The sequence below is a fragment of the Phocoena sinus genome, chromosome 16 (assembly GCF_008692025.1).
Source record: "Phocoena sinus isolate mPhoSin1 chromosome 16, mPhoSin1.pri, whole genome shotgun sequence".
NCBI classification, from domain to species: Eukaryota; Metazoa; Chordata; class Mammalia; order Artiodactyla; family Phocoenidae; genus Phocoena; species Phocoena sinus.
Genome location: NC_045778.1, coordinates 57,601,585 through 57,612,866, shown reverse-complemented (window position 1 = coordinate 57,612,866; position 11,282 = coordinate 57,601,585). Strand labels below are relative to the sequence as shown.

Sequence of the window (11,282 nt, the reverse complement as noted above, 5' to 3'; positions counted from 1 at the left end):
TTTATCCAGCACACTCATCATTTTCTAAAAACAAAAAAATTTTTTTAATTTTTTTCTTTGGGTTTGTACAAGAAATTTACAATGTGAAAAATATACAAGTGAAAACAAGGCCATAAACCTGGGTGTGGGGGAGGGGCCACTTGGTCACAAATACAAATAAACAAGACATTTCTGAGTTCTTCCTTTGGTCTGACTATAGCCCCCTTACCCCAGGAGAGAGGCTGCAGAGCTGGAACCTGGGGATCAGACCCCGCTCCCAGCCCTGTCCCCCAACACGGGCAGGGTGGGGGCAGGCACATCTGGAGCAGCTGGCACTGTTTGGCTCACTCTGGCTGTGTGATGGGGAGAATGTGGAGATGAGGGAGCCCCTTCCTCTTCCCAGCCCCCTGGCTGGGTGGGCTGGAATGCTGGGGGTGAACGGGGTTGGCAGAGTGGCAATGGCAGTAGTTGGTGAGTGAAATAGGCTGAGTGAGTAGGAGCCTCGGGGTGACAGTGAACACAGGGACCTTCAAGGAGTCTGATCTTGCTCATCCAAATCACAGGGCAGCCCTGAGTCCTTGACAGAGGCCCAGAGGCCTGGATCACAGGGGACAAGTGGCCCTGGGGCCCTCCGACTTCGGGGCCCTCAGTGGATCTGAGGCTACCATCTGCATTCAGTAGACCTCCCCGCAGAGCTGGATGCCGAGGCCCTAGATTTCGGTGGCAGTGATCTCCTCCAGGCAGATGCAGGGAGCTGGCTCCGCCAGGCCCAGGTCCGCGAGTTCCCGGGCCTCCAGCTCCAGGCTGAGCTGCTGCAGCTCCTGCTCCAGCTGCCGGTTGCGTCGGTACATCTGGATGTAGTTGTGCTGCAGCTGCTTCTGGTAGCGGATCACCTGCTCCTTCTCCGCCTGCCAGGCCAGCCGCTCCTCCTCGAAGCTGTCCCGCTGCTCCTCGCCTCGCCGCCGCTCCCGCTGCAGCTCCGCCCGGAGCCGCTCCACCTGGGCCCGCAGGCTGCCCCCAACCCCGGCTGCTGCCCGCTGTGCCTTGGCCTCATCACTCTCTGACAGGAGGAATGGGTCAGCAGTGGCAGGAGGCCCAGGGGGTTCCCGGAGGCCAGCCGCCTCGGTGTCCAACTGCCCAGCTTTCTCCCGCAGCCGCTCAGCCTCCTGGCGGTGCCGCTGCAGCTCCTGGGAACAGGCCTCCAGCTCCAGCTCCCGTGTTCGGGCTGCCTCCTGGAGGCCCCGCGCCCGGCCCTCACTGACCCGCAGTGCCGCCCGGGCCTCCCGCAGCGCCACTCGCAGGGCCACCAGCTCGCTGCCCTTCTGCACCAGCTCTGCCTGAGATTCCTTCAGTTGCTGCTTCAGGAGGGAGATCTCGCCTGACTTCTGGCACACCTGGGGGTGGGAGATAGTCAGAAAGGATGGTGAGAAGTGTTCTCCCAGGGTGTCAGGCCCTGACATCATGCTGGGCATTTGGGGAGAAGTGGTTTGATCATTATACCCATTTTACCGATGGGGATAATGAGACGGCTATTAATTGGCTACGGTGGAATACAGACCCAGATGTTTTGCTTTCAAAGCTGGGGTCTTTAAACCATCACAAAGCAGTAGCGCCCTGGGGACTGGGTGGCGGCGGGCTTGGTAGGAGTGGAAGCAACTGAGGGCAGTGCCCACATTTCCAGTTGAGAGGCACTACAGTATCCTGGTGAAAAGCAGAGACACTGGAGCCAGACTGCCTGGGTTCAGATCTCAGCTCAGCCACTGACTAGGTGTGATCTCTGGCTCCAGCCTTTCTGGGTCTCACTTTCCTCACCTATAAAATGAGGGCGTTAACAGCACCCACTTCACAGGGTGGCTATGAGGATTAGAGGACACACTCCACACTGCACGCTTAGAATAGCGCCTGTTGAGCAGCAAGCACTACACTCTCATTCTCATTATGCCGGGAAGGCAGTGGATAGGAACGTTACTGGCTACGTGTGCACTTAGACCAGACCAATGAGACCACATGTGGAGGCCCAAGAAGACCCGCACCCAGAAAGGGAGGTCAAAGGGGGAGCCTCATCTCACAAAGGTGAGGAAGGGGAGGCCCTCTGGGGGTGGCAGGTGAGGGGGTGTGGCTGGGCCCCTCCTTTCAAGGCTTACCCACTCCCCACCCCCACCCCCCTGCCAAAGGCCCTGCTCCCTGCCCATCCTGGTCTGGCCCACCTCCCACTTGGTCTCCTCCAGCCGTGGCCCGAGCTCCCGCTGCTCCCGCTCGAAGGTGGCGCAGCGCCGCTCCAGCTGCTCACGTTCCTGCAGCAGCTGTGCAAAGTCATCCTGCAGCTGCCGCTTCTCCTGCTGCAGCTGGAACACCTGAAGCTGCAGCAGCTGTTGGGCCCGCTGCACCCGCTGCGCCTGGGCCGCGCCGTCCTCTCGCAGGGCCTCGCGCTGCCAGTGCCGCTGCCGTTCCTCGTACACCTATGGGCGAGAGGGTAGGCGTGGGTCCTGGTGGCTCCCCCAAACCTCAAGCCCTGGCCACCCCCAGCTCCCCAATCACCGACTGCCCTGGCTCCCGTCCTGGGCTCAGGGAAGGTAGATTCCATTCAATAATTACAATACCAACAGTAGCAGCTACTTTTATGAAAAGCGACACAACAATAACAGCAAGTGCTTCCCAGGTGCCAGGCATTTGTCTAAGCACTTTACACCCTTCACCCTACTTAATCTTCAAGATAACCCTGAGGCCAGGAACATCCCCACTTATAGATGAGGAAACTGAGGCTCAGTACAACTAAGTAACTTGCGCAAGTCTGAAGGACAGTAAATGGTGGTGCTGTGTCAACCACTCTACAGTGTAAGCCAGACAGCTGGGGTGGGGATGGGGTCACAGTGCAATAGCCCGACACCTGCCCCTCAGCACAGACAGAAATGCTTCTTGTATTCCCAGCACCTGTGGATGTCCTGCCATGCCACCCCCGTCACTGCCACTGACCACACCCGGCACATGGTCACCTCGCTCTCGTCCAGACTGTCCCGCAGCTGCTGCAGCTCTGCCTCCCGGTCTCGGAGCTTTCCTTCCAGGACACAATGCAGCAGGGCCTCGTCCGAAGGGGGTGGAGGGGGTGGAGGCGGTGGCGGGGAGCGTTCCCCACAAGAGCTGCTGTCAGGGGAGGCCCGGGGACCGCTGCCCAAGAGCCCCCCGGCCATGCGGCCCCCCAGGGAGCCTGTGCTCTTGCTGGAGGAAGATCGGCCGCTGTCTGAGTGGGAGGGCCCAGTGGGGGCCCCTCGGGCTGGCCCAGGCAGTGCCCCCCGCCCAGGGCCGTGGGAAGGCAGGTGCCCGCCTGGGGAGCTGGTGGCTGGCTCTGCACCCCCAGTGCTGTAAGTGGGCAAGCTGGACAGTGAGTTTCGGCCGGAGTCGGATAGAGTTCCCGATGGACAGCTGCTGGCCCAGCCACTCAGTGTCAGGGGTTTGTCAGCAGCCGAGGAGGAGGAGGAGGAGGAGGAGGAGGAGGAGGCAGGGCCCCCAAACAGCTGCGTTAGGCTGCCTTGGCTTCCTGACAGTCCGGCAGCCCGAGGACCCAGGAAGCTAGGTAGGGATGGTGCCCCTCGAGGTTTGGGCAGCACTGGCTTGAAGGCTGTTGGGCGGATCACAATTTTCTCCATGTTCTGAAATGAGGTGCCACTTGACAATGGGGATGAGGCCGCCCAATCTTTCAAAGCCCTTATCATACTCCCTGCCCTCCCATCCGGGGTCCCCAATCCCCATATACTAATAACAATTGCTACCACTGGCTGAGGGCCTCCTGAGTGTCAGCTTTATGTCAAGCAATTTAACACGTTCCTCCCAGATCATTACAACAGCCATACGAGCAAAATATTATCACTCTCTCATCCACAGATGAGGAAATGGAGGCTCAGCAGAGTTACAGGCCTTGCTCAAATTCAAACACATTGTTTTAAGTGTAAAACAGTATTTCTAAGCAGCTAACACTTACCGAGTACATATTACGTGCCAGGCACTAGGCTAAACACTTTACACACATTATCAGATGTAGTTCTCCCAACAATCCTCTAAGAGTTGACCTATTACCTCCATTTTACAGATATAGGAACTGAGACTCAGAAAGGTTAAATGACTTCTCTGAGGTCATACAACCAGAATGAGGCAGAGTTGGGATGAGAAGCCAGGTCTGGTGAATCTGGAGCCCACACTCCTCCCTCTAAATAGGTCTCCTAATTTTGGCTTCTCCAGGGGACCCCTGATTCCACCCAGGCCCCAAAGAAAGGGCTGGTCCTCACCTTCTCCAGCTTTCCGGAGACAGGGATGAGCTTTGGTGGGGGACCGCGGAGATGGGCATTGCGTGCCCGCTGCTCTCGGGCATCTTCGATGTCACTGCTTGGGCTGGGGGGTGACTCTGTCCGGAAGTCTTCATTGACGTAGGTAAAGCTGGAGCCAGGGACAGCCTTCCTGGGGGGCACAGCTGGGCACAGCGGCTCCTGTGCCTCATAGCCACCCTGCAGCAGCCCATCCTGCTGGCGGAAGAAGGTGGGCCCCGGGGGGCCGTGATGGCGGGGAGGAGCCGGCCCCCCAGGGCAGGGCCGGCCTGAGATGAGGCTGCTCACGCTGCCCATGGCTGGAGCTTGTGGGGCAGTGGCGGCCTCAGGAGCGGGCTCCAGTGGCACTGGCAGCGTCTGCACAATGGCCATGGCAGCAGAGGCTCAGGCCTGGCCAAGGGCCTCCAGGGAAACCTGTGAGCAGGGCAGTGGTGTCAGTCTCTCCATCTTGAGCTCCCTCTCTATATAAGGTATCGAGTTCCTCCTGGTCCTTTGTCCCAGGTCAAACAGCCCCCCGACATCAGTAACAAACAATGATACCCTCCCCGCAAGGCATCCCCTCCGAGTCTTGGCAAGAACCTCACTTATCCCTGGGCCCCAGGCCACTGCCCAATTCTGGTCTAAACATGGCTGAGGACTGAATCTACCAAGCAGGGATGATGACGGAATGGGGCCCCACAGAGGCCAGGACTCAAGTTAGGGAGGGAGCCCTCTCTACCAGCTCCCAGCACCAGTCCTTGGTCCCCTGGGACAGGTGGCCTCATTAGAGGCAGTCTGGGCAACCTCAGGGGTGCAGTCAGCAACTCAGATGGTAATTAGGAAACAAAGAGCTAAGGCCAGGCAGTGCCCAGCCTCCCCCAGCTGGGCCTCAGTTTCTCCCAGACAGACAGGCGGCAAGGGTGGAGCTGGTCAAACAAGAACTCAGAGCTCTTAGGGAGCCCACAGGTACCCTCTGGGGTCTCCTGCCTCCAAGAGGTGGATGCAGGCTCATGCCTGTTTCCATGACAACTAGCCTCACCACACCCAATCAGTCAGGCCTAGAGAAGCCTACACAGACCCACTGCCAACCCCTATGAAACCTTCTAGCTTTGGACATTCCCCAGAGTAACCCCAAGGGGATGAGGATAGAAGCTCTACCATCACCTCTGGCAGCTGCTCCAAGATCTCATTTCCCTGGAGCCCAGGAAAGAGGGCTCCACCTCCCCAGGCCCTGCTCCTTCCTGGAAGGGGACAGCAAGTCTCCACCCGGAACTCCCTCCCCAGTCCTGAGGCTGAAGACCAGGCATCTGCTGAAGTCATCATGCAGAACGGGAGCCAAGAAGTGGACAGAGAATTGCGTAGGAGTGTATGCGTCTTACTTATTTGTGTGTGTGTGAAACTGTGTGTGCAAGAGCATGAATCCGAACACTGTGTTTGAAAATATCATGAATGAATGTGTGAGTATATATGTTTGGATAGATGCATTTAGTACCTTCAGATATACACGCATATGTATGTGAACTCATATGTGCATATCTTACAAAAGTGTGTGTGTAAATAGGGTGTCTCAGAAAGTATGTGAAAGTTACAAATGCATACATAAGTGAATTTGTGGTGTATGACTGTGACTATGTGAGAGAATATGTTTGGTTAGATGTCCATTCATATATACATGAGTTTATGTATCTTACACAAGTGTGTGAGTAGGAAATGAGGGTGCACAAGTGTGTATAGAGCACCGTGTGTGCATGGGAGCATGTGAGAGAGAGGGTGAGAGCCTGGGTGGCACGCAGGGCCAACTGGGTGAGTGGGAGCCTGGTTTTTGTCACTCACTGGATTGTGGGGAGAGGAGAGAGACACGTTGAGTCTTTGCTTGATCTGCTCTCCTTCATTCTTGCGTGTGTTCCGTTAAGTCCGCCCCCACCCCCCCTCCCCGCTCAAGTCAGAAGATCTGGAGAACCAGGGAGGTGTCCAGACTGAGGAAGGAGGAGCTGGGAGCTGGGGGTCGGGGTGACTGGTGTCCACGGAGCAGGGGCAGGGGCTGAGTCCACCCCACAAGCGCCAGCCCTGAGCAAAGCCAATGGAACACCCCCTCCTCTGCCCTCTCCCAGACCACTCCAGGGCCTGGAGAAAACAGTGGGGAAGGGGCTTCTTAGGGGGCCATGGGGGCTGGCATCTCTGTCTCCATTTCCCCACTTCTGTGAGCACAGAGAAAGTGGAAACTGAGGGGAGGAGACAGAGAGATTCAGACAGGGACCCAGAAGACAAGAGACAAAGACTGAGAGAGGCCCCAGGGTCAGGCAGACCCAGTGAGCCGGGGTCCCTGCGCGCCACGGAGCCAGGAGCCCCTAAACCCAGAAGAGACACTGAGCTGGGCCCTGAGAGCCAGACACCCAGGGAGCCAGCGCCAGGCGTCTGGAGAGCCAGGCCCAGCCAGCCCGGCTCCTGCTCTTGAAGCCCGAGAGAGAAGGAGGGGCAAGTGGAGGCTCCATTTTGAGAAGTGCGTTTGTGGCTGTAGGAAGGGAACCCCTAGCTCTCCCCAACATTCTTGAGAAACCGCTCCGGCACAGCACACACTCCCCCCACCCAGTGGGGACTACTGAGGGCTGGGTCCAGCCGGGGTCCGAGGGAGGTCTGGCCGAGGTCCGAGCTCCCACAGACCTGTTTTGGGGGCAGAAGAGTTCGGGAAAGTCTCCCTCTCAGCAAACTCCAAGGACCATCCAGCGGGATCAAGTCTGGGATCACGAGTTGCCATTCTGAGACCGGAAGCCGGGAGCCCCCAATCCACCCTCCGGAATCCATCCCCCCCCTCCGACCCCCGCCGTTTCCATAAAGTGGGAGCAGCTGTAGAATGCCGCCTCCCCACGGGACCTCGGCCGTGCATAAGTTGGGGTCACCCCCAGGTCGCCTCCCAGCCCCGGCCCCCCCTCACCTCCACCGCGCTGCTCCATGCTCAGCCCCGGGCCGCCCCCAGCGCTCCACAGGCGCGCCGACCGGCTCGAGCCCGCGCGCCGCTACTCGGAGCGGCCCGGTCCGGCCCGGCCCCGCCTCCGGGGAGCCCCCGGCCCGGCCCGGCCCAGGCCCCGCCCGTCCCAAGTGGGCGGTGCAGCGCGGGGGAGGGTCCGAGGGGCGACCCCGCCCCCGGGGCGCGTTTAAGCGTAGGCACCCCGTGTCACGCGTGTCCGGCGAGGCGCACGCACGCAGGGGCTACGCAGCGGGACTCAGGTTCCCTCCCTCCGAGGCGCCGCGGCTGTGTCTCTGGTGGCTCGGTCGGCTCAGGACTAGGCGGCAGCGGGTCACCCTGTACCCCTACCCGAGCCCCGGGGCCAGTGGCTGCTGATCATTGTTCGAGCACAAAGGGCCAGGCGCCGCGGCGGCCGCCCTTCCCCCTCCGCTCCTCAGGTCGATGCCAACCCCGCCCCCCCCACCCCCGACACACTCTCCGGCTTCGGAGTCCAGAGAGGGAGGCCGAGGGTCAGCTGCCCCCGACTCTGGGCCCTGCGCCCCAGCACAAGTCGGGGGCCGAGGTTTGGTGGGTGCTTGCCCCACCCGCAGCGGGTTGGAAGAGGCACGCTTGGATTTGCGGAGGCGGCGCCACCTAGCGGCCTATTCGGAGAACACGCGCAGTCACCCCCAACCTCGGGGGGGGTCCCTACCCGACTCCCCAGCACTGTGTCCTCTCCCACTAGAGCCCAGGCCTCCCCCGAGCGCGGCTCTGTGCTCCCCAACCTTCCCTCCGAGTCATTTGCTAAGAGAGAAGTCACTGCTCGAGAGGCAGCCCCTGAACCCCCAAAAGCCACTGGGGTGAGCTGGTCCAAACTTACAGGCCAAGCCTACACGAGCCTCACAGCCGACAACATTCCACTGTCTTCTCAGGGTCAGGGATATTCTCACCCTCTGACAAACAACACTGTCTTAACACCCACACGATCTTTCCCACATTCAGTCTCACACAGCCACAATCACACAGTCTGTCTCGTCCATCACAAGGTTCCATGTCCCTTCTTTCCATAATCTTCAGGCCAACTCACAGAGATACACTCGGTGTCACACGCCTAGTTGTGCACAAACACTCGGTGTCACACGCCTAGCTGTGCACAAGCTTTCACAGCTCGAGTTCCTTCGCACCCAGTCACAATCTTAAATACACTTCGTCTCCTAAGTATGTTTCACACTGACAGTCTTATTCACAGTCACAAAGACAACTTCTTACACATACACGTTGTATTTCACAAACATTTTAACACATAGACTTGCCCGTAGGGGTCTCTGTGACCTAGTCAGGTCAGCTGATGCCCGCACCCCTGGGCAAGGACAGCCTCCTGCCCCCTAACCCCGCCCCCCAGGGCCAAGGCCCGCCGGAGCTCCTCCGCCCCAGGAAGGAGCATTCCCCCCCTTCCACGCCACAGCCCTGGCCGGCTCTCAGCTCTATTTTTAGCTCTATGGTAAGGGTTGTTTTTCTTTCTTTTTCCCTGTAAAGGGAAACGTAGCCCAGCCACCCTCAGGCTCACCCTAGACCCTCAGCCTTACAAGAACAGACTGAGCCCCCCCTCCCCCGTGGAGACCCCCTCTGCTGGCCTTACCCTGATCCCAGCCTCCTGGGACACCAGAAGCCTCCTCCCCTTCCTGGCAGCCTGCCCAGAAGCTCAGGCAGCAGCTGGGCTCAGCGAGTGTGTAGAGGTGGGGGGTGGGGCAGGGAGGGAAGCCGAGGGCCGCTGCCCACTACCTCATTCCCTGGGGGGAGGGGGGGCCGTCCTCCCTTCTACCAGAGGGAGATAGGCCCACTCTGGTATTGAGGTGATGTGTACGCTCATGCAACCTCTGGGGAAGGGGGACTCCCACTCTTGCATGAGTGGGCCTTCTGCTTCTACTTTGGGGGTAGGAGCTCCCAGTTCTGCAAGGAAGAGTGGTAGTAGGAAGGGGACCCACAGGCGCTCCCGCAGCTGCTCCCTGGGCTGGAGGACCGGGCGGGGGCTGCTGTACACTGCCATCCAGAATAGCACCCCCTTCAGGGATACTTTCAGGGATGGGGGCACCATGTTCCGGAGAAGGAGGACGAGGAACCCAGGTAACCCCACCCCAGCGCAACAGTCTCTGGTCCTCCTGCGCTACCCCAACTCCAGGGGGCGTTGTGTTCCCATTCCTGGGGGAGGGCTGATCACCTCCAGGAGGAGAATGAAATACAGCCCGGCAAGATACCTGGCAAACTTGCTGAGTACCGCGGAGGGAGGTTCCCGCCCCGAGGCTGGGGTGGGGGGAGGACAGCCCGCTGGTGGGCGAAGCGATCACGTGCTCAGCGCCTGTTTATGTCTTAGTCTTCACCTGCGGGCGGCAGGGAAGCAGGAGCCTCCGGAGGTGTCCCACCCGGCCCGCCCCCATCCGCGGTCACTGGGCGGCTCTTTCCTCCCACCCCCATCGAGTACGCGACAGCAGCGCGCCCTGCCCGCAGGGGGGTCCTCGCGGGCCAGTGGCGCTGCTCCACGGACTACTAGCGTTAACTCACTGGGCGCGTCCGCCCCGGAATGCACGTGTGTTCGTGTGTCTCCAGTACGCGTGTGTGTCTGTGTGCGCGCGTGTGTGGGCCCGTCAGTGTAAGTTTCCGTGTAGGTTCCTTGTTCAGACTCCTGGCCTGCGGCCCCCGGACCGGGGACCCCCCCTCCTCAACCCCAATCCCCAGCTTCCCCATATCGGGAAAGTTCGCTCCGGGGCGGGGGTGTGCGGCAGGCGAGAGTTCCTGCACCTCCGCGGCCCCACCACTCACTCACGCAGCGCCACCTGCACCGCCGTTCCAGCTTCCGCCCGGCTTCTGCTCCAGAGCCGGTAACTCCTTGCCGCGGACCCGCTGGCTCCCAAGCCTGCTCCCGGTTGCGGACTCCCAGCGCCCGCCCGGCCGGGCTCGGTGGAGCGGGGCGGGGCGGCTGAGGCCGCGCCCCCGACCCCGGCAGGGGAGTGGTTTGCGCAGCACCCCCTCAACAGCCGACCCAGTACCCAGCCCAGCTGTGGCTCGACGGTGGCCCGAGACTGCTCCTCTGGCCTCTGACTTCACAGCTTACTGGATTTGGCTTTTGACTTACGAAGGGGCCAGTGGCGCGACAGCCAAGCTAAGCTACCTGGCTGCGCTAACCAAGTTGGCTATAGGGCTTTACTGCCACCCTCCTCTGCTTTGTAGGGAGCCCACCCTGGTCCACTCTCAGCCCACCCCCCAGACACAGGGGAAACCCCTGGGAATCAAACAAAGAAGGCTCGGGTTTCACCAAAACAGACCCCGCCCTTCCTCACACACACCTCGGGGCTGGGGCTGCCCGAGCAGAACCAGCGTCTCCCCCTCCCCTGGAGTAGGTGTCTGCCCAGGTGAGCAGGCTTGCCAGTTCTGGCCCCTACGGAGTATGGCCAGGTTTCTCTCAGGCTCATAAAGTTCCACCCACAGGCACAAACAGGAAGTTGACCTGTATTGCAGGGAGGCACAAAGGGCTCCCACCCTCCATGGCACTCAGGCAGCCTGATGTCTACAGGTATCTGAGCCGTATTTGCAGCCTGAGTACTTGGGCAGCAGGAGTCCTGTGAGTTTAGTCCCTTCTCAAACCCATTCCCAGTAAAGGGATGGAGGACCAAGGCTGCTCCTCACAGGCAAGTGTGACAATGAATCGAGGACAAGGCTGCAAATCCAGCTGGACTCTGCTGGGCCAGGCTCTTCCTCAGCTCTCAGGAAGATTCTTAATGTCCAGCTGGGCACAGGCAATTTGCCTCAATACACTCTGGCTACGCACAGGGACAGTGACTCTCAGGGATCTTACACAGGACCCAGGGACTAACTACTGCTTTCTAGGCTCCAGGGACTCCTGAACACACTTTGGGCTAATTTTGATGTGAGGAGTTTAAGGCAGGTGTGGAATGGAATGTGTTTGTATAGGGGGTGGGGCTGGGGGAGCATTAGCTTCCCCTCTCCCCCATTCTGGTTTGTGCAGTGTGGGGGGTATCTGCTAGGAGGGTGGGGCAAGACAGGCGAGT

At 60.0% G+C, this 11,282-nt stretch overlaps 1 protein-coding gene across 6 annotated transcripts; it reads right to left on the bottom strand.

Annotated features, from left to right (window-relative positions):
• Window positions 1–17: 17 nt before the first annotated feature.
• On the bottom strand, window positions 18–10,191 carry LZTS2 (leucine zipper tumor suppressor 2). Of its 6 annotated transcripts, none has more exons than XM_032608395.1 (5): window positions 10,040–10,191; window positions 4,260–4,709; window positions 2,973–3,626; window positions 2,187–2,438; window positions 18–1,373 (listed from the first exon to the last, which is right to left on the bottom strand). In XM_032608395.1, exons 2-5 carry the CDS (start codon window positions 4,665–4,667, stop codon window positions 690–692), a joined length of 1,998 nt encoding a protein of 665 aa, XP_032464286.1. In that variant the 5' UTR covers window positions 4,668–4,709; window positions 10,040–10,191; the 3' UTR covers window positions 18–689. The 6 variants fall into 6 exon arrangements, with proteins under 6 accessions (XP_032464286.1, XP_032464288.1, XP_032464287.1 ...); XM_032608397.1 differs by having other exon boundaries at window positions 10,050–10,180; XM_032608396.1 differs by having other exon boundaries at window positions 10,036–10,168.
• Between the last annotated feature and the right edge of the window lie 1,091 nt (window positions 10,192–11,282).